This window comes from Monodelphis domestica, chromosome 7, assembly GCF_027887165.1.
Source record: "Monodelphis domestica isolate mMonDom1 chromosome 7, mMonDom1.pri, whole genome shotgun sequence".
In the NCBI taxonomy this organism is placed as follows: Eukaryota; Metazoa; Chordata; class Mammalia; order Didelphimorphia; family Didelphidae; genus Monodelphis; species Monodelphis domestica.
The window spans coordinates 148,757,802-148,781,440 of NC_077233.1; the positions used below are offsets into that span (position 1 = coordinate 148,757,802).

The following is a 23,639-nucleotide window of genomic DNA, read 5'->3' on the forward strand; positions in this document are numbered from 1 at the left end:
GACAGGGTTTTTGTGAAGTCCCACTACCAAGAAACTCAGCAAAATTAAGACTCCTACTGTGGATGTTACTTTAAAAACCTGCTTGCTGGTCTCATATGGAAGCTTGGGGAGTGCCAAGAAAAGACTCATGAGCCTGTTTTTCCTGTTCTATTAGTTACAGTGTGGGGCTGAAAGGAGTACTTGTTCCCTGGAAATTTGGGAGGTTACAATTTGGGAAGCAGGAGGCAAGAGTGTTATTTGAGCCTTATCTATAATATATCTTGTATTTATGTTGAGCAAATGTTGCTCTGATGTCTCATGATTAATTCTGATTGAGGTGGGTTTCAGCAGAATGACAACCTATAAGCAGTGATTGAACAGAAGGTGAATCCAAATAGATTTTAAAAATCTGAATATGGCAGTAGGGCACTATAATATCATCCTTTCTCTCACCAGGGTGGCTCTAAATGTTCTCATTAACTTCTGATCATCAATAGGGAATTTGATAAGTAATATAGAAAAATCCCCATTAACATCTACCTGAGAATGTGCCAGTTTCAGGAAACTCAAGTAATACAGATATTATTTTATCTTTCTTGCCTATATCTGTTGAGAGTCCCAAGTTGCAATCTAGGAATCATCTTTAATTCTTCCCCCTCCTTTACCCATTATACCCAATCTGTTGCCTGATCTTGACTGTGCCCTGATCAGATCACATCTGGAGTTCTGTGCTCTTCTCTGGGCACCATATTATAAGAAGGACATCTGTAGACTAGAAGGACATTCAGCAGAAGGGGGACAGGATCAGAACTTCGGAGGATTGGCTGAAGAAACTAGAGGTACTTAACCTAGAGAACAGAAGACTTAGAGAGGACACAATAGTTGTCTTTAAAAATCTGAAGAGCTGTCTTATAGAAGAGGCTCATGCTCCTGTTTTGCTCAGCAGGGCTAAAAGTAAGGTGGATGTGGGTTTGATATAAGAAAAAACTTCCTAATAATTAGAAATATCTAGGATTTTAGGATTCTTCATTTTTACAGATTAATCTGAGGCCCAGAGAGGTTGACTTGCTCAAGGATATATAAGTAGTAAGCGACAAAGGCAGAATTTGAATCCAGGGTCTCTGACTCCAAATTCCATCGTTTTACTCTCAAAGTTCCTTTAAATGTTAAAAGGGCAACTTTGGGAAGAAGTAAGCTCCCTCTCATGAAGATCTCCAAGAAGCTAGATCTTCACTTGTTGGGACTATTTGAACTCTGAGCTACTTTCCAATTCCAAGATTCCATGATCTTTCTAAAAATTCTGTAAGTTTTATGACCACTGGAAAAGATTGAGAAACTCTGCAAAATTTCATTCTCCATAGATCTTAAATATTCCACAGATTACATGCTTATTTGTTTAGAATATCCATGATTTTTAGTAACTGTAATCTCTTAAGTGTTATAGACAAAGGAAAATATCCTAGAAGATTTTGAGTGTCAAAAGCTGCAGGGGGACAAGTAGGATGAAGAACTAGAAAAGGCTACTGGATTTAGCGGTTTGGAAATCTTTGGTAATCTTGAGCACCACTTCAGTCAAGGAAGAGGATGGAAAGCCTGAGACGTGAATAGGCAGTGACACAACATGTATACAGATAAATCCAAGGCAATTTAAGGAACAAGAGAAAACTGAGAAGGGAAAGGGAAAGCTCTAGATAAGAAACAGCATATGAACTGAACCTTGAAGGAAACTAGGGATTTTTAATCTAAGAGGTGAAGGTGAATAGGAAACAAATCATAGATCCTAAGGACAGCTCATGAGAAGGTACAGAGACAGACAGATTCCTATCAAGTGCGGGCAACAGCCAGCAAGCAAACTGGAGAAGCAATATGAAATAAATTAGGAAATGGAAGTTGGAGCAATGCTATTGAAGGCTGTGAAATTTAAAATGGTTGAGGTCTTAAACTGTAGTGATTAAAATAGTGGAAGATATAAATTATGATAGATATAAGAGAGGGTGAATAAATTTGACCGCAGAAATATGTTTCACTACAGTGTCTTGGGTTTTAAAATCAAATATAAGGTGGTCGCCAGGGAAATATTCCCAATTATTCAAATACCCAAGTCAATTGGGTTTTATAGAGATTTTTAATTAACAATACAATGAGTAATCAAAGAAAGAGAGAGAGAGAGAGTAAGAAAGGAATAAGTATGAAGGGCCTCAAGCCAATATGGCCTAGACCTGAGTCTTTTTTTTTTTTTTTAATTTCTAAAACTTCCATTTTATTTTCTATTATTTGAGATTTATTTTTTTTCTTCTTACTTATTTTAATTTTTCCCAGATTATATGTTGATACAATTTTAAAGTTTCCTAATACTTTACAATGTATGTTCTTCTCTTTCTTCCCACTTTTCCATACTACCCAAAATAACAATCAATATGATACAGGTTGTACATGGGTTATCATACAATACATATTTCCATTTTGTTCCTGTTGTGAAAGAAGACACAAATTGCTTACATTAAAGAAAAATTCATGCAAGAAATGAAGGCAAGAATGATATACTTCAATCTGCATTTAGACTCTGTTAGTTCTTTCTCTGGCACTGGAAAGCCTCTTTCACCATAAGTCTCTTGAAAGTATCCCGGATTGTTATCTTGTTGATAACAATTGTCATTCAGTTTTTCATTCTACACTTTTGTTATTTCTTTGTACAATATTGTCCTGGTTCTGTTCAATTAACTTTGTATTACTTCATATAAATCTCTGAGGGTTGTGTGTGTGTGTGTGTATGTGTGTGTGTGTGTGTGTGTGTGTGTGTGTGGTCATCTTATTTGTCATTTCTTTTTTTTTTTTTTTTTAATATATTTTATTTGATCGACCTGAGTCTTAAAAGAGAAATCAGTCAGTTTTTTAACACTCACCACAAGGTCTGACTAAACAAGGATACTAGTGACACCAGGCCAGAGTCCTTCCTCAAAGAGTCTTCCAGCCAGAGATTGCTTCAAAGGGCCTCTCTCAAGAACCTCCAGAGCTCCTATCCCGAGGGACAGAGTCCCTCAGAGGAGCTCCTAAAGGAACTCTCCTTCAGAATGAGAGTCAGAAATCGACATCCTTCTTTTTTGCTCTTCTCTGAGCTCTTATTTTTAAGAGCAAAAATTTCCTCTGTCACCTCCCCTAAGTCCTTACATCTACCAATCACTGTAGATGTTTCTAAAGAACCGCCCATTTTGAATTCACAGCTGAGTAGTTTTAATCTCTTTAGTAAGTCAGAAAAAAATGCTGCTGTGTCGACAAATTTCATTAAGAAAAAACCTCTGGGGGGCAGCTGGGTAGCTCAGTGGATTGAAAGCTAGCCCTAGAGACAGGAGGTCCTAGGTTCAAATCTGGCCTCAGCCACTTCCCAGCTGTGTGACCCTGGGCAAGTCACTTGACTCCCATTGCCTAGCCCTTACCACTCTTCTGCCTTGAGGCCAATACACAGTATTGACTCCAAGATGGAAGGCAAGGGTTTAAAAAAAAGAAAAGAAAAAAAAGAAAGAAACCTCTGAATAAGTTATCACCCTTTTAGGTTTAAGTAGTTTACAAGTTGCCCCACCTATATGGGTACCTAGCATCCCATTGTATCAATTTTAAAAACAGGCATGACTCAAAGAACTTCCTGTCCTTTCCATAAGCATGGGTCAAAGCACTTTCATTGTTCAGCAAGGAGCCTTCTGTCCTAAAGCAGTCTTAAGTAGGGTGGAGTAGGGATATTCCCAAGGCAAGGAGTCTTCACATTCAAGCAGAATTCTCACTATCTGCTAGGGAATTCTTTTAAGTAGAAGATTCCCTAATGGGGAAATTTCCAACATTCATAAGTCTGAGAAATTTTAAGGTTTACAAGGCTTAAATGCCAGCCTGAGAATTTTTTGTTTTAAGATTAGCCCAAGTTTTTAATACTATTCATAACACATTATCATGTAATATGGATTCAGTTGGGGCAGAAAGTTATGATGTGGGATCCAAGCATTGAGGAATCTAAATCTGTACTCATTTTAATTTTGACCATTATATTAGCAGATAGATGAGTAACATAACCATTGGGCCAGAAGAGGGCGATAAAGGCTAAATTCTAGATAATCTTCCAGTTAAATTGGATTTTGAAAGAAAAAGTCACTCTGTAAATACCAGTTTTGTAATAGACAAAATCAGGAACAAGACCACTTCATAAAGGTAGCATGGAGGAGTATATAATTTACTCTTTTCTCCACTTCAGTTTTCTTATCTGTAAAATTAGGGGGTTAGTAGATAGAATGCCAGGTCTGGAATTAGGAAGACCTGGATTTAAATGTGACCTTAGATACTTCCTAGCTGTGTGACCATGGACAAGTCACTTAACCTCACTTGCCTAGCCCTAGAGTTGTTACTAGACCAGAAGAGAAAGGCTTAAAAAAAACCCCAAACAATAAAATTATGAGGTTAGAATGAATGCCTCCATGGTCCTTCCCAATTTTATATCTATGATTCTATCATTACAGGTGTGAAACCAAGTAACATATTTATTTTTAAGTTGATAAAAATATTTTTTGCAAAATAATTTTCATGCTGTAAAATATAATTTCTAATAAAACTATAAAAGAAATCAAGCTTCGTATTAATTTGTTTGATAAGTGATATAATTAATGAAGAATGGACACAAAAAAATCTCAAAATGTCCTTGCCTCACAATAGATACATACATACAAGGTAGTTTCCACCTTTCCCTGCTTCTAACATGAGTAGCTTCCCTCACTGGAACTGACTAATTAACATCTGTACTACAATGCTCCCTGTATTTTGTTCCTTTCTTTAGCAATTTTGGCCAAAGTTTTAAGACATATCAATGTATTTAGTTAGACTTATGCTTGTCTTAGCATTTTTTTTGTCTTGATGACCTGGAAATTGTTTTCAAGGCTTCCCTAATGCAGTGGGACGTGGGACGTGGATGTATAATAACTGTCAATAAAGTATCTCTTGGACAGGATAAAATACTTCCATAGGTAGCTCTAAGGCCAGTGGCACTATTTTGAAAACTTTGACCTCAATCTATATCAAAGGGGAAAAATAGACTTAAAAAAAAAAGGTATCCAGGTCAGGTAAATCATTCCTTCCCTTCCTCCCCAGCTATGTCAAACATGTAATTTTTAAAAATTTAATAATGATGTGTTCATTATAATTAACATATTAGCTTTATATCAAAATTTATAGACTCAGAGTTGGAAGGGAACTTGGGAGTTCTAAGCTAATCTTGCAACCAACAGAGGAATCTTCTCTATAATATCTTTGACAAATGGTGGTCAGCCAGTCTTACTGGAGCACTTCTGGAGCGATGAGAAACTCCCTGTCTCACAAGACAATTTCTATTTGATACAAGAGAGTCGTATTTCTTTTAATAGGGACTACACACATTTGAGAGGCAGTATGGTGTAGTAGATAGAATAGATCTGGGAACAGGAAAACTTGGGTTCACGTTCCTTCTCTGACCCCCAATGGCTGGGTGACGCTGCTGAGCAAGTCACTTCAACTCTAGGAGTTCCCTCTATCAATACAATCACAGATTCAGTCCTTATACGCATTTTATAGTATTCTTGGGGCCTTTGTGAGACATACGTTTATAGCTAACTTACTGATCTTGCAGTATAATTTTTTTAAAAGATATTTTGTTTTATCAATTACATGTAATAACAACTTTCCACCTAAGTCTTCTAAAGTTATATGATCCAAATAGTTTCCCTTCCCCACCTGCTTCCTTATCTGGGTTATACATATATGATCACTGCAGTATAATCTTAATAAGGTTTATTATATCTTTGTTTTTGGAGTTATAAAAGATAAGAGGAATGGCCTTGAGGCTAGGAAGGCCTAAGGTCAAGTCCTGCCTCTGACACATAGCAGAATAACCCTGAGCAAGGCACCTAACTTCCTAATGCCCCAAACAATTGTTTCATTCTTTGTGCCTGTATCCCCATGCCCTAGTTCAGTGGGTCCTTAATAAGTGCTTGTTAATTGATTGATAAGTCACAGAAAATTTATGGATCTACATCAGGGAGGGAGTTTTCACACAGGGAGTCCTGTGATAATAAAACCACAGTCTTGGATCCAAAGAAAATCTTTGCTTTTATAAAATTGTTGATCACTGTTATGATTTGCTCAGTACAAAGTCCTTAGCTAGGCACACTGTTTCTATGGAAAAATTCAGTCTCTTGGTTATGATCTACTTTATGATGTGGAGTTTCCAGAAATGTATGGGGTCGAAAGAGACCACCTAAACCTGTAAATCTTTAGGAAAAGTGAATAATTTGATTTGCTAAATACTTTATGTAAATAATTGTGTCTCCATTAACCTCATCCACATAACTAACAATTTTTATGCCCAGAACAATTGCCAGAGTTGGAGGGAGAGTGAAGGGGTCCATTTAGGATATGGTTTAGGAGGGGCAAGTGATGGTCAAAGACACCTCAAAGTTTCTGCAATACTGAAAGAGGAGGAGGCAGTAGCTATGCATAGAGTTTCCAGGACAGGGTAGCAGCTAGAGTGCTATGTGTGCCATCTTAATTCCCTGACTCCAGGCCAACCCTTCATTGTCTTACCCTACTTAAAGGCAGTCAGTCAACTGCAGTGGATAGAGCACTGAGGCTGGTAGTCAGGAAGGTCCAAATTTAAACCATTAAACACAGTAAGTCAATAGCTGTGTGTGACTCTGGGAAAGTCACTTAACCACTGTCTTCTTCAGTTTCTTCAAATATAAAATGGGGATAATAAAAGCACCTACCTCACAGGGTGATTATGATGATCAAATAAGATCTCTGTAAAGTGACTATATAGTAGATCCTTAAGAAGTCCTTGCTTCAATTAAAACAACTCTGAGATAACACCTCATAACCATCAGATTGGCTAACATGATAGAAAAGGAAAATGAAAAATGTTGGAGGAAATATGGGGAACTGGTCCAAACATTCTGGAGAACAATTTGGAACTATGTAAAAGGGCTATAAAACTTTGCATATCCTTTGACCCTACAATACCACTCCTAGGTTTGTATTCCAAAGAGATCAAAGAAAAGGAAAAAGGATCCATTTATACAAAAATATGTATGACACCTCTTTTTGGGGTGGCAATGAATTAGAAACTGAGGGGATGTCAATCAAGTGGGCTGCATAAGTTGTGGTATAGGATTGTGATGGGATACTCTTGTGCTATAAAAATGATAAACAGGACAGTTTAAAAAAACTGTAAAATTTATATGAATTGATACAGAGTAAAGTGAGCAGCAAGAAAACATTATACACAATAATAATAGTATTCTAAAATGATCAACTGTGAAAGACAGCTATTCTGAAGAATATAATATTATGAGACAATTCTAAAGGATACATGATAAAAAATGCTATCTAGCTCCAGAGAGAAAACTGATGAACTTGGTTCAGGAAAGGATATTTTTTTTAGGGGTCAGCTGGGTAGCTCAGTGAATTGAGAGTCAGGCCTAAAGATGGGAGGTCCTAGGTTCAAATCCGACCTCAGCTACTTCCTATCTATGTGATCCTGGGCAAGTCACTTAATTCCCTTTGCCTAGCACTTACCACTCTTCTGCCTTGGAACCAACTGGTTCCAAGACAGAAGGAAAGGCTCCTAAAAATAATAAATAAACAAACAAAATAAATAAAGAATATTTTTTACTTTCATTTTCTTGTGTGCGTGTATTTTCTTTTGCAACATAGCTAATATGGAAATACATTTTGCATGACTTCACATGAATAATCAATAGATTGCTTTCTCAAAAGGTGGTGGACATACTGGAGGAAGATAAAGAATTTGGAACTCAAACTTCAAAAATTTGATAGAAAAAATTTTACATGTAATCTGGAGATATTTATTAAAATAAATAAAAATGTATTAAAACAAAAAGAAGTCTTTCTTCCCTTCTTTCTTATCTGGCTCTGCTACACTGGATAATCCAAAGAGTGAGTACAAAGGTATGAATTAAAGCCAGTCAGAATACAAGTATGGTAATTTTCATATAAGATAGGGATGTGCCTTGTAGCAAGAGAGAATATCTATTCGTTTTCATATATCCAGAGTATACTTCCAATGGGAAAGTCAAATTATTCTCTCCACTTTGTATCTAACTGAAGGAAAGGAAAGAAGAATCTATGATTCCTCTTCTCTCTATCTAGAGAATCTCATAATTTTTGGTCAGAAGGGTCTGAATTCATCTAGATAACAGCTTTTCTTTTATCTCACATGAAATTTTTATTATTGATCCCAGAATGTATATTTCAAATCTTATTTGGCCACCCTTTCTCAAGACTATTCTTATCTCTAAATTTGCTTTCACAGTGCTGTCAGATTGCTGTTCTTGATGTGCAAATCTGACCATATTTTCCCTTATTAAATAAACTCCAAGGGTTCCCTATTTCCTCCAGGGTCAAATATAAATTCAAATCTTCTCTTAGGTACTTAATTACATGGATGACTTATAAAATAAGATGATTGGACTAAATAATGCCAAAGGTCTCTTCCACCTTTAAATCTATAACTCTGTCATCTTAATATTTGCTCGGAAAAGATTCAATACTTATAGGTAAGGAGCTAGATTCAATGATTTCTAAAAGCTCCTCAGAATTTTATAAATTTAAGATATTAAGAAATTTCATATCCTTGGTCACTTAAATATCAAGGATACCATCATAAGATAATGACCTTGTCATAGTTAACTTTTAAAAACATAAGATAAATCATACTAATATCTCAATACATTCCCTTAAAACAATATGTACTATTCCTGCTGATGGGATGACTTAGGGAAAATATAACCAAAGAAACTATACTACCAGTTCAAGTTTTGGTTGGAAACATTATTTCCATATTTAATAACACAGTCATCCTTTGAATAAACAATGAAATGTATGTAACACATTGCTAGATGCCTTATGGATTTTTTTTTTTCAATTTACTGGAAGAAAGATGCTTCTAGAGGTCACATCCTGGGCAACAGATAGCAATGTATGGTTCCTCTCAAACACAAGCCCTGATTCAGCCCAAGCTATATGATTACTACAACTGCTTAAGGAAGCTCCCCTACAATGAGGAAATATTCAATTTTTGGATGAGAAAAATAAGAATATCGTCCTAGAATTGTCCACTGTAAGCAACTCCTAATGACTCACCTCTCAGCTCAGTTTCAGAGTTTTTCCTCTTTTACCCATGCAGATTAGACACCCTGATCAGATTGCCTGATTCCCCTTACAATTGCTATCAGGCACAGAGCTCTTCTGTACAGTTTCTTAGCACACTCACTGGATGAAGTATCACCTCCAAAGCAGAAGTCCTATCCTATTGCAGATAGGAAGACCCTTCAAAAACTCCATCTTTGACTGACCAAGGGCTTTTGGGGTTGGGACACTCTCCCTAGTCAATTATGGTTTTAAAGGAAAACTGTCACTGATCTTTCTCTTTAAATAAGCTATTAACATAGAAATCTTCAAGAATCTTTTCATATTCCACCTGCTAAGAGTAGGGAGCCCCCCTTTCTTGGTAACACCTGATCCAGATAGGCATATTCCTTTCCAGAGAAGTTTTCCCTCTTGACACAGAAAGAACTAAGGTCTTATAGCATCTCTTTCCTCTAGATAAATTGTGGTTGGAGACTCCATCCCTATGGCCAATTGTCCCCACCTCTTAGTGCTCTATGTAATTCCAATAGACATCTGTCATGCTTAGGTTCCCATTCTTTACCTAATAGAGATGATGAGGGAGAACACTTCCAATAGAATGGCAATGATGAAAATCACAACGGCAGTTGGTGGGGGAGGGGCAGAAGCGGTCCCATGTTTGAGGAAGCAGGTGATGGACAGAATGAGGAAAACTGTTGTTGACAGAAACACATCCAGGAGCGAACTGAAGGTAGCACTGGCAAATGTCTTCACAGGAGAATTTTTTATAACCTGTTTTGAATATGAGAGAGAAAAAGAAGCATAAATAGATCTTGCATTTCAATTCAACAAGTACTTATTAAGTACCTATTATCTGCCAAGTGTTGTATTATGTATAAGACATGAAAAATAAAAATAAAATGCTCTTTCCTCTGAGAAGCTGACATTCTATTGGAGAAAAGCAACAGATATAAAGAGAAGGAAATGCAAAATATATACATAGTAAACATAAAGTATTTTGGAAAGGTATAAAGTATTAACAAATGGAGATGGATCAGAAAAGGTCTTGAGTGGGGGCAGTACCTGAGTGAGCCTTGATAGGACATAGAGACTCCAAAGGCAGAGGTGAGAAAGGAATGGTCTATGGAAAGGCACAGAAAGTAAAATACCAAGTTTGAGAAATAGCAAGTAGATCAGTCAGGCTGAAATGAATGATGGGGAGTAATATGAAATCAGTTAGAGCCAAACAGGGAGGTGTTTATATTTTATCCTAGAGGCAATAAAGAGCTACTTATTTTGCAAAGGAACATGTTGTGTCTTAGGAATATATGTAACAATAGGGTGGAGAATGAACTGGAGAAAGGAGGGATTAGAGGAAAGAGACAAATTAGAAACTATTGCAACAGTATAGGTCAGAGGTGATAAGAGTTTGAAGTAGGGAGCTGACCCTGTGAAAAGAAAGGGACAGATGAAAATTGACAAGATTTTAGAACTAATAGTCTCTGTATATGAGAAGGGGGGGGTAAAGAAGTGGGGGAGACTAGAATAACTATAAGATTGCAACCAGCAAAACAGGTTATTTGGGAGGATAGTGATAGCCCACATGTAAACTAGAAAGTTGGGAAGGCTTTGGGGAAAAGATAATGACTAGTTTTTGACATGTTGAATTTGAGATGTCTATAGTACATGCAAGGGGAACTGTCCAACAGGCCAGTTGGTAGTATGGGACTATAGTTCAGAAGAAGGAGAAGGTCTGGATATACACATTTGGCAACACAAGCATAAAGAGGTTTATTAAACCTCTGGAAGCTTGTGTGATTACCAAGAGAGAGAATGTAAAGAGACAAGACCAGACATATATATGGTCTGAGGAATATACTGCCAAGAGTAGAGCCATAAATCTAAAATATGATCTCTTTGGAAGCAAAATTTGAAAATATGAAGATTGAAAAATAATATAGATTTTAAAAATTTATTCTCAGGCTTTTTGAAAAGTAGATTTGTGGAGAAAATAGAAGATTTAGACCAATATGGTACATTTACATTGTACATACATTAGATTGATTATATTACATATAACAAGAACCAACTTTATAATCAATAACATTTTACAACAAATATATTCAAGTCATAGGTGAATATATTGCTAGAACTAGAATATACTTTATAGACCAGCTAGTCCAGTCCTCATTTTATAGAGCTGGAAAATGAAGCTAAGTGATAATGACCCAGGACTTAGTGTTATGTTCTTTTTCCTAAAGTATAACATCTTAAATGAAAAGAGAAGTTAATTAGCTAAGTCTGAAAAGGTTGAACATCGAAATATTACACAATAAGTGAATAATGCATCACTGGTTTCCAATTCATAGGTTTGAGTTTATGAAAGCTAAATCCATAATGCTTAAGGTATCATTTGGACTATAACATATACACTTCAGGTAGCACAGGAAAATAACCAATATTTAAAAAATTCTGCAAGATGTAAAAGATAAACTATAAGATTATATTTAGAACAAATGTAGAAATCAAAATTTTAAGGGTTTTTCTCTCAGGGTAACCATCATCTTGGCAAGCAGAGATATTTAATCATTTATCTAAAGTCAAAATGGTAGTAAGTGGCAGTCAGAATTTGAACTTAGGCTTTTTGCCTACAAATCTAGTGCTATTTCTACTATATTACACTGATTTCATCCTAATTTTACCATACATATGCACTAACAGTATATATATATCTGTGTATTTATGCATATATATACATAAACACATATGAACATACATATACCTCTGCATACATACATACATATATATATATATTTATATATATATATATATATATATATATATATAAATGTGATGTTATGTGGAATTTTCTGGGTTCAGGACTCATAGTACTAAAATACCTTTTTGCCTCTGAACCTCCAGAGACTGGCAAAAACAAAAATCAAACCACTCCCCAATTCCTGGAATTCCTTAAACAGCCCAGGATATCTCATGGATGGGGTATTCTACAATAGCAGACACACAACAACAAATATCTAAAAGGGATAGTACTTTGATGTATATTCACTGGCTATGTGCTACAATGGATACTAAAATGTGACTTTAAAAAATCATTCTAATCAGCTCGAATGATGCAGTTTCTTGGCTTTGTGATTTCTTGACATGATGGGCAAAGTCTCCAGGCTCAGACCACTGAGGGAAGAATGAAAATGAGCTCATTTGGCATAAAAAATAAGATAAAATAATAATTAATAAAAGAATGTAGGTAGATTGTTTCTCGAGGATTTTCTAAGTATACCATTATAACATCTGAAAAGAGTGATAGTTTTATTTCTTCACTGATTCCTTCAATTTCTTTTTCTTATTGCCATAGCTAGCATTTCCAGAACAAAACTGAATAATAGTTATGATAATAGGAATCTTTGTTTCATCCCATATCTTATGGGGAAGGTTTCTGGCTTGTCCCTGTTATATATAATGCTTGCTAATAGTTTTAGGTAGACACTGCTTATCATTGGAAAGAAAGCTCCATTTATTCCTATGCTCTCTAATGTTTTTAATATGAATGGGTCCTAGGTTCAAATCTGGCCTCAGATACTTCCCAGCTGTGTAACCCTGGGCAAGTCACTTGACTCCCATTGCCTAGCCCTTACCACTCTTCTGCCTTGGAGCCAATACACAGTATTGATTCCAAGATGGAAGGTAAGGGTTAAAAAAAAATAGGAATGGGAGTTTTGTCAAAAGTCTTTTTCTGCATCTATTGAGATAATTATATGATTTGTTAGTTTTGTTATTGGTATGATCAGTTTCCCTAACAAAATAACATAATATAATAACATAAAAAATTAATTAAATAAAAATGTAATATAATAATAATGTTCCTAATATCGAACCAGTTCTGCAATACTGATATAAATCTCACCTGGCCATAGTGAAGGTGGTAAACTGTTAAACCAGGATTATTTTTCTTATTTAGGTTGATTAGTTTGCTCTTTGTCAAAATTCAGGTGGAATTATTATAATTCAATTTAATTCAAGAAACAGTTATTAGAATCCTATCATCTGTTGGGCACTTTAATAGGAAAGAAGATATGGGGATAATACTCAAATAAATTCTATACATTAAAATGCTTTTATTTATTCATATGAATATTGCATTTGGGGTCAGTTGGGAAGAATGGTTCTTGTACAGAAAGCCTCCAAGTTTTAAAAAAGCCTTCTCTTTGTCTATTTAGACAGTTGACCATTTTGTACCTGTCAGTATAATTCATGAGATATGATGCATTCTAAAAACCAATCCAATTCTCCCATCACAAAGTATGTCTCTTATCATGAAACCTATCCTTCTGTTAAACTAGTCTGCAACTCAAAAGTAACTCTGTTCCTCTGGAATGAAATGTCTCCTCAGATGTTGTTCTACATGTAGGGCCTTCTAACTAGGATATTGCCCTGTTGAATTCTCTTCCACACACTTTTTTTTAAAGCTGACTTCCTTATGTACCATAGATTTTCAGCAGGTTATACTTATTCTCTTTCCATATTTTAAATGTATGAGTAAAATAATATAAATGTAATTTTAATGTAATATACTGAGAAACAAAATTTCTTTATATTTAGTTATATAATTGACTCCTATTTTCCTCTTGAAGAATGCCTCCAGATGGTATGAAACAAAGATCTCCATTAAATTTTGACAACTAAATTCACTGTAGATATTTAAGCTCATGGTATAATGTTAACATGAAGTCAATTTCAACCTAATGCTAATAACAGGAAGGAGTTATGCTGGAATTTTTTGTATATTATTTCAAATTAGGTTTTTAGAAATCTTCCATGGCATGGTACATAGGGGACTGGACTGTCCTCTTAGGACACATAATAGTTTAATGACCTTAGGAAAGTAACACAATGCCACTGAGCTTCATTTTCCTCATATGTGAAATGGGGATTAGGATCCTGCCAAAGATGGCATGTAGTACTGACAGACTTGGGCCAGATATGTGGCCCAGAATGGAACTAAGGTCCAGAGTGGGAATTAGACGTAGCTCTGGGTCTTTGGGGGAAGGAATAGGTCAGAGTTAAGAGAAGCTTTGAATCCACAGGACTGGATCCTTCTTAAATTAGACTTGAATTTTGAGAAATTAAAGACATGGCTAGAATGTGTTCAGAGAAGTAGATATAAAAACCAAATCAGAAAATAGAGTTGAATGAGAGAGAAAGAGGCCAGTTCTGGGAAGTGGGCAGTAATGCTTTCAGGGGATAAGCAGGTCGGGGGAACTGGATCAACATGGCTAGTTAGGCTGGTTTGTGTAGAGGAAGGGAAAAGAAATGACATGATGAGGACTAAAAAATCAGAAGTGGCCAGATAAAGTCAGCAGCTGGGATAAGGTCAGAGACAACATCTGGGATGCTCTAAAAGAGGCTAGTTGTGCCAGTAGAGATTGCTGCCAAGTGTCTTTTAAGTGTGTAGCTCAGGGCTTCCCAGGCAGCTTGGCTCTTATTGGTAGTGGTAGGAAGACTTGCTCTGCTTCACTGGGATGATACGGATCTCCTGGGTTTTATGACTTTTTGGTTCAGAAGTCCTCCAAGTTTGTCTTAGGTGGTGTTGATAATTTTTTGCAGTGGACAAAATGAAGAAATGGTTTTGTCAGGGCCTGAATGGGTACAAAATCCTTCAAGTTCTTGGTGTTGTCCTGGTACAATTAGTCTATCAGGGCAGTGGACCACTCCTTTTGGGAATTAACCCAGAACCCTCATCAATATTTGCCTTAAATTCCTTCCTTCCTTCCTTCCTTCCTTCCTTCCTTCCTTCCTTCCTTCCTTCCTTCCTTCCTTCCTTCCTTCCTTCCTTCCTTCCTTCCTTCCTTCCTTCCTTCCTTCCTTCCTTCCTTCCTTCCTTCCTTCCTTCCTTCCACCCTTACCTTCCATCTTGGAGTCAATACTGTGCATTGGTTCCAAGGCAAAAGAGCAGTAAGGGATAGGCAATGGGGGTTAAGTGACTTGCCCTGAGTCACACAGCTGGGAAGTGTCTGAAGCCACATTTGAACCTAGGACCCCCTGTCTCTAGGGCTGACTCTCAATCCACTGAGCCACCCAGCTGCCCCCCTTAACTATCTTTCTGTTATTTTTTTGTTTCAAAACCTGTGATTTCATCAGTTGGGTACTCTTAGTGTAGAAATTTCCTCCAAAGATGAAGACTGGCAAAATGCCTCTAATTTATAGCTTTAGAGAATTACCTGGGGCATTTAGAAGATAAATGGTTCGCCTCTTTCCAAAAAATCAATGTGTGTTAGAGGCAGGACATGAAGCTAAGTATTCCTGACCCCAGGTCTAGTTTTTCCTCTATTCTATTTTGCTTATTTTTATCTTGGTGAAAGGTATCAAGGTACCAAATGAGATATAAATGTGAAAGTGCTTTGGAAACTATAAAATGATTTATAATTGTCAAGTGTCATTTGTAACGGAATTTAAGAAATGTAGACCAAACTGCCAATAAAAAATGAAAAATAACTCACAACAAATGAAGAAATAAAGTTATTATAAACTATTTCACTTAATTATATGCCAGCAAAAAATAACTCAAATGAAGCAGATAAATATTTACAAAAATACAAACTACTTATACTACTAGGACAAAAAATTTAGAATTTAAATAACCCAATTCAGAAAAAGATATTGAAGAAGCCACAAATGAACATCCAACAAAAATAATCTCAGAAGCAAATAGAGTTACAAGTGAATGCTAAACCAAACATGATGATGCATGCTTATCTATAATCATTGCTACTGGGAAGGCTAAGGCTGGTGAATCATTTGAATTCAAGGATTCTGAGCGAAAAGGGGCTGGCTAATCTAACCAGGAGTTACTGACTAATAGACTGCCTAAGAAGGGAACCGGGTAGGAAACAGAGAAGTTCAAAGTTTCTGTGCCAATCAATACTGTATATTAGCTCCAAGGCAGAAGAGCAGTAAGGGCTAAGCAATGGGGGTTAAGTGACTTGCCCAGGGTCACACAGCTGGGAAGTGTCTGAAGCCACATTTGATCCTAGGACCTCCCATCTCTAGGCCTGGCTCTCAATCCACTGAGCCATCCAGCTCCCCCCACAACTAGTCTTTTTTTAAAAAAAGGGAATTCTAACAAACATTCAAAGGATAATTAATTTCAATTTTATATAAATTTTTGCAAAAAGTATAGCTTCCTACCAAACTCCTTCCATGAAATGAATTTGATTTTATACTTAAACCAGTGAGAAAGAAGTCAAAGAAAGAAAATTATAGGTCCAATGATCAAATCTGGACCACCGTTTTTTAACATCTGTAAGCTAAGAATGGCATTTACATTTTAAAATAAAGCATTATTGTATTTGAAAATGTAAAAACCATTCTTAGCTTATAGGCCATGTAAAAATAGGTTGGGGTCTGTATTGGCCAGTTTGCCAACACTTGCTAAAAACCAATATTGGTAATGAATATTTTTGGAAAAATAGTGAATAAAATATTACCAATGAGACTCCAACAATATAACAAAAATGTTGTACATTATGAGTTAGTTGAATTTATACAAGGAATGGAAAGTTTGGTTCAACATTTGGAAAATCATTAACATTATGGACTGTAACCACAAAACAAATCATGAGACTATGTCAAAGAGATAGAGAAAAAACTCTTGATAAAATAGAATACTAATTTATTTTAAAAGTATTAGAAAGCAAGGGAATACATGATCTTTCCATAATATGGTAGATAGTATCTATCTATATACAAGAGTAAGCATCACCTATAATGTAAAAAACATTAAAGGTTTTTCCAGTAAGATAAGGGATAAAGAAATTATATCCATTGTTGTCACTATTATTTGATATAGTTTTATAAGCAATAGCTATAGCAGTAATACAAGAAAAAGAAGTTCATGGAAAAAACATAGGCAAGCATGCTCTTTGTCGTGGGAAAAAATTGTAAAATGAGGGGCTGTCCCTTGATTGGCAAATGGCTGAACAAATTGTGGTATCTGTTGGTGATGGAATACTATTGTGCTCAAAGGAATAATGAACTGGAGGAAGTCCATGGGGACTGAAAAACCTCCAGGTATTGATGCAGAGTGAGAGGAGCAGAACCAGGAGAACATTGTACACAGAGACTGATACACTGTGGTACAATTGAATGTAACAGACTTTTCTACTAGCAGCAATACAATGATTCAGGACAATCCAGAGGAACTTTGTGAGGAAGAACATTATCCACATCCAGAGAAAGAATTGTGGGTATAGAATTGCAGAAGAAAAACATATGATTGATCATGTGGTTTGATAGGGAAATGATTTGGGATTTTGACTTTAAATGATCACTCTATTACAAATAATACAAATAAGATAGATTCTGAACAATGATACATGTATAATCCAGTGGAACTGCTGGTCAGCTCAGGGAGGGGGGAGGGAAAAGGAGAAGGAAAGAACATGAATCATGTAACCATGGAACAATCTTCTAAATTAATTAATTCATTAATTAAAAAATAAAATAAAAAATAAATTAAAAAGCATAGGCAAGGAAGAAAAAATTTTCCAGATGTCATGATGATCTACTTAGAGTCCCTTAGGAATTCAACTAAAATTAATAAAAACAAATAATAGCTTTTATAAAATTTAGCAGTACATCAACACCTCCCCAATTATTAGCCTTTCTGTACATTATCAATGACCCCGCCCCACAAAAAAGAGAAATGTAGACAAAAGAATTTAATTCAAAATTACTAGAAAATGTATAATATATCTGGGAAATCACTTTTCAAGCCAAATGCAGGAATTACATAGATACAATTTTAAAATGCTTTTTACAAAATAAGTGGCAAATAATTTGAGAATTAATGTTTGGGCTTAATGTTTGTATTAATATAATAAACATGATAATACTACAGTGATACACCATACTAACAAAGATCTATTTTATAGGACTAGACATAATTACAATAAAATTTATATAGGGGAACTAAACGATCAAGAATCTTAAAATAGTAGAAGAAAAATGACATGGGAAAAGGTTTAGTAAAATCAGTTTTTAAACTGAATTAGAAACTAGTAATCAATAAAATTATTGAGTACTGTAAATATATAATGAAGCGATCAGATTAGGGATACAGTATCCAGAATAAATCTAATATCATAGCATAGCATTCAATAAATCTAAGGACACAAATTACTGAGATAAAGATTTGTGTTGTGTTTTGTTTTTAAAAAATTACTGGAAAATTTGGAGAGCAGTCTTGGAGAAATCAGAACTAGATCAAAATGCTTTGCCATATGCCATAAAGAGCTCTAAATAGATAAATCTTTGGTCCCTGAATAAAATTTAAAAAAAAATTCAGAGTGATTAGATGAATGAAAAAACATTTCCTCAGGAAATAAATTCACATAATCATGATAAGAACAAAGAGACTGATAAATAATCACCATCATTTACATTTCAACCAAGAAAGAAATGTCAGCATATAAAACCATTAATACACCTCATGGTAACAAAAATCATTATTTTAAAATAAGGGAAAAAAGTACCTCTTCCTGATAGCTGGTCCTATAAATCATCTCTAAATCCCGATCCAAGAAATTCAAACTCAGTTTGTTAATAGGTGGTTTAAAGAAGTAATCTTTCATCAGGCTAGACACGAGAAGGGAAAAAATGATCATTATAATAGTAGTTATATTGACTATAAAAATATTGTAAATGGCTACAAAGATGTTATTTATAAGGGTATCATCTAAACCTAAATACTCTGCATAATTGCTGTTTCTTAACATTGTTATTTTTGTCTCTGTACAAGTCCTTTGTATGTCTAAACATAATTGTGTTTTATATTCCTCATGTGCTAAAGAAAGACTGTTAGTTGTAGTTATGACAGAACAATTGAACTTACCCTGGAAAACACAGCAATATTCAGCATTTCAAGAAAGTATATACAGTTTATTTGTTACACAAACATCCGAGACAAGGCAAAATACTGACTCATTTCATTACTATGCTAAAAGTATTTATATTGCTCTGGATGATTCGAATTCAAATTGAAAAATAATTTTGAACTGGCAATAGGGATAGGGACAGCACCTGTAACTTCACTGGTATAGGAACTCCCTAATGAGGAAACTCTACCAACACAGGTCAGCACATTCTTTGCACCTCACAGTCTCAGAGAGTTGCCTAATGTCCTGGGAGATTCAGTAATTTGTTCAGATGACACAGTCAGTAGATGCCTTGAAATCACATCTTGGCTCCAAGTCCATCTCTCTGACAGTATTATCTAATAGTAACTAAACAGTAACAATATTAACAGTAATTGCCAGAGTATAAAACAGAAAGATATTACAGCTAAGATGAGTTTTATAGTCAGTAATTGAGTGTGATTTTTGATACAATCTTCCCTGTGTCATTAAGGCTGACAAATCATGACAAAACTCAATTGTCTGCTATAACTATATACAAATCAAATTCATTGTACAAATCCTAAATTACAAAAAAATCTTACATCCTTGAATGAATTGTTGGCACATCTTCCCTTTTATGGGGGCAGAATTTTTATAAAAATTCAAGGGGAAATGACTATAATAGTGCTTTGCAGGTGGTCTCTCCTTTGGGAGAAGAGGGTCCTGAAGCTAGATACACCTATGGGAATGGAGTGAGAAAAGTTAAAGACCTTTTTCTTTCTAGATTGGTTTTAGCTCTGGCTCTGCTTCCTACTCAATGCAAGGCTTATTATTATTATTATTAATTGTCTAAAGGCAATGAATGAAACAATTCTTATTAGCAAGAAGCTTGCAGAATTCTAGATGACCTCTGTACTCTGTACTGCTGCTATAAGTTACCTATTATACCAGTTCAGGGGACAGAAGGCGAGGATTCTACCTCTACCTTAATTAATGGAATGGAAGGGAATCAGCTCTAAGGGCTTGATGAAGTTTTAAATTTGTAAACACAATAATTCATACACTATGATTACTTTTTGAGGTGTGGAACTCTTTGACTGAGTCAAGAAATAGCTTATTGGCTGACCAGATTTAGCTTCTGGGGGCTGTAAATAGCTTAAAGGAATTTCAATAAAAGTCAGTCCAGTCAGTCCAGCTTTCATCAAAGCCTAAAAATGGAAAACTCTGTGTTCTGGACTGAAGATTCCAGACCAAGAGTTGGAATCAGGCCTCTGAGAGGGAATCGTCTCGGAGAGAGGAGTTTCTCTCCTTTTTCTTCTGAGCCTTCTGCCCCCAATAGAAAAAAGGAATTTTTTTTGTTGTTAATTCATTTGGGTAAACCTTGCTACACATTAGGGATTTGATGTAATTTTGCAAATTAATGAAAATACATGAACCTCATTTTATGTTCTTGATATACTTCAAAAATAGCTGTCAGTTCCAAATTTTGATTAATCAAATGAATATATATAAAGTGCTTTGCAAACCTTAAAGTACTACATAAATGCTATTATTATTAGCACTAATAATGATACTGCATATTAAAAATACAATTTGGGAAGCCTAGGGATATTTTTTTAAATCTTGAGAAGAAATCTTTAAGGGCAGAATACTTTTATAAAATAAACAATTCCCCTTTAACTGTAAGTTCAGCTGTTCACATATTGGTTTGCTTACATTAGAGTCATATGTATATGCCTGAGAGGGCATACATTAGAAGGAACATAAGAAAATTCCATCTCTGATGTACATAGGGTAGGTGACCCTGGGCAGATCCCTTAAATAAACTCCCAATGTCCCAGGTATCTCCCTAAGCCTCTGCCAGTTCTTAATCTGCATAGGTGCATTCCCTATACCAAAAAGAAAAAGAAAAAGAACCAGGTCAGGTTCTTTTTTTTAAGTCTATTAAACAAAAAAAATTTTTTTTACTTTAAAAGTTTTACTATGATGAAATAGTTCCACCTTACCTGTCCTCTTTAATAACATCAACAAAATGAGCATCTGTCTTCTCTCGTATGTTCTTGAATCTCAAAGGAAGGAGAGCAGACTGATCCAAGCTCACCCCTGCCCATCTTCCTTTCTCTTGTAACATTTCATACAATGATGTCTGGCTATTGGTGAGTTTCTCTTCCTGAGGGGGATTCAAAAGTCCATTTTGGGCCTTTGGACTATGTCCTCCAGAAGCCTGCTTCATAACAAAAATAATAAATACAGAAATTTAAAATATTTCTATATAGGCATGTCATGTATATTTTAGAAGGAATGCAACATGTATATTTACATAGACTAATAAATATATCAGCCTCATTATTCAGAAAGGTCACACAGATTGAAAATATACAATTTCTTAAAGATTTGGACAGATTTATAAATGTTTGATCCAGGAGAAAGTTAAAAGACATTCATGGGACATCTCTAACCAAATACAACCACACTTACAAAGAAAAAAGGTCTCATGATACCACTGTGACAAAATATTTAACTTTAGTAGATTAATAGTCTGATCATGAGAATTATATGACCCTATATTAGTAGTTTCTTAATATGGAGAACTTTTTCTAATATGTTGCCATAGCCTTTTTTAAAGGTACCCCTCCTTTGATTTTTAAAGACACTTCACTTTTATGATTCTCCTCCTGCCTCTATTTAAATGCTCCTTCTGTTTCTGCTAACTCCTCTTCCTCTCACTTTTTTGCATTGACTTTGGAAATAACTTTGTGTATGTTCTGTGTTTACTCATCAATGTGGCTGTTGTGTATCCTTTTTTAACTGGTGATGTCCCCTGAAGCTCTGGCCTCATCCCTCTGTAATCATTTTCTCACTGAGCTTGTGGTTCCACTCTTGGGCTGCATCTGGGGTGATGACAACAAGTCAACCTCCCCAGTCTAGCCTTCACAATGGCTTCAGTCTCATTTTCCAGCTGATGTAGTATGTGCACTTAGATATTCTACAATTACCTTAAACCCAACACTTGCTAAACTAAACTCAGTTTATCCCTATCCCTCTTGAGATATCCTTTAAACCTTCCCATTTCTGAAGGAAGGTACATTTGGCATGGGTGGGAAAGATAGCTAATACACTGGATGGCAGAATTAGCTTTGTCTTTGTATGTCCAGCACCCAGCACAGTACCTTGGGACCATGCAGGCACTCAAAAGATGTTTGATGAATCGAAATAAATGTATATCCTCAAAAATCTCAATCAGTCAGAACAGAGGACCATATCTAAGAAAATAAAATGTAATAAGAATGAATAAAAAGCTCTTTTCTTGTTTTTTTTTTTAAACCCTTATCTTCCATCTTAGAATCAATAAGATGGTATTGGTTCCAAGGCAGAAGAATGGTAAGGGTTAGGCAATAGGAGTTAAGTGACTTGCCCAGAAGTGTTTGAGGTCAGATTTGAACCCAAGACTTCTTGTCTTTAGGCCTGGCTCTCTATCCACTGAACCACCTAACTGCCCCCTCTATACTTGCTTTTAATCAACTGAACAAGTTCATGTGAAGAGATCAGCTCCATATAAGTCAAGCTGTGACCAAGCAGCTGAACCACTTCAAAAGAGCTCTAGGTAGGAGCCTAGAATCCAGGATCTGAGAGGTGACAGCTCCATTACCCTCTACACAGTCAGGCTCTCTCTGGAGTTTTGTGTTTAGCTCTGGGAACCATGCACGGTGAGGTCCTAAGACATGGTGTCATATCAAGACTGGTGGAATTCAATTCAGCAAGAATTTATAGTGTTCTATGTGTTGGGCACATAGCAAGGACACCAATAAAAAAGTGAGAGAGTCCCTGTATTCAGTGACCTGATATTCTGCTGGGGATACACAAGAGCCACATTGATGAGTAAACACAGAACATACACAAAGTTATTTCCAAAGTCAATGCAAAAAAAAATTCCTTCCACAATTGAAGAAAATAAGAATGTTCAGTTTGAAGAAGAGAACATTTAGGTGGGACCTATTAGCCATCTTCACATAAATGAAGCATGCCTTTGAAGCGTAGTCCATGGAAGAAGGATTAGCTTTATTTTGCTTGCTCCCTGGGGCATAACTACAAAGGGATCAATGGAGAGAAGCAGATAGGCAGATTTAAAATGTATAAAAGGAAAATGTTGCCAACTGTTAGTTATTCAAAAGTGGAATGGCTTGTCAAGAGATAAGGAGGTCTCCAAGCAAAGGCTAGATTAACATTAGTCAGGGGCGGCATGGATGAGCTTCTCCTTGAGGAATGAATTGGATTATTAACCCCAGAAGTCCTTTCCATCGGAGAGTCTATGATTCCAATGAAGGGCCTCTTTACCTTAAACTAAGTTACCATAATAGCCTCCTAACTGGTCTCTCTCTTCTAGAGTCCTCTCCAATCCAACCCATTTTGCAGACACTAAATTCCTGTTCTAATCTCACATGATTTCTCTACTTAAGACTTAACTGCAGTGCCTGGCTTTCTGAATCTTTTTTGGACCCTTCTGTTTGGTTTTTAAGAACTGTATAATTTGCTTTCACCCTTTGTAGGTCATCAAACACTGCTTTATTAAAAACACATTCTATGCTGTCATCAGGA

General features: G+C 35.7%; 1 protein-coding gene across 2 annotated transcripts in view; it reads right to left on the bottom strand.

The window, feature by feature from the left end:
* Window positions 1–23,639, bottom strand: part of ADCY9 (adenylate cyclase 9) — a 198,565-nt gene that overhangs the window by 37,024 nt on the left and 137,902 nt on the right. Inside the window, exons 4-6 of one of the 2 annotated variants that reach the window (XM_001363517.5) lie at window positions 21,050–21,267; window positions 18,681–18,783; window positions 9,716–9,924 (exon numbers count right to left, since the gene is read on the bottom strand). In XM_001363517.5, the coding sequence (XP_001363554.2) occupies window positions 9,716–9,924; window positions 18,681–18,783; window positions 21,050–21,267 (530 nt within the window). Of the gene's footprint in view, window positions 1–9,715; window positions 9,925–18,680; window positions 18,784–21,049; window positions 21,271–23,639 lie in introns of both variants that reach the window. The other variant, XM_007499075.3, reaches the window with a different exon arrangement.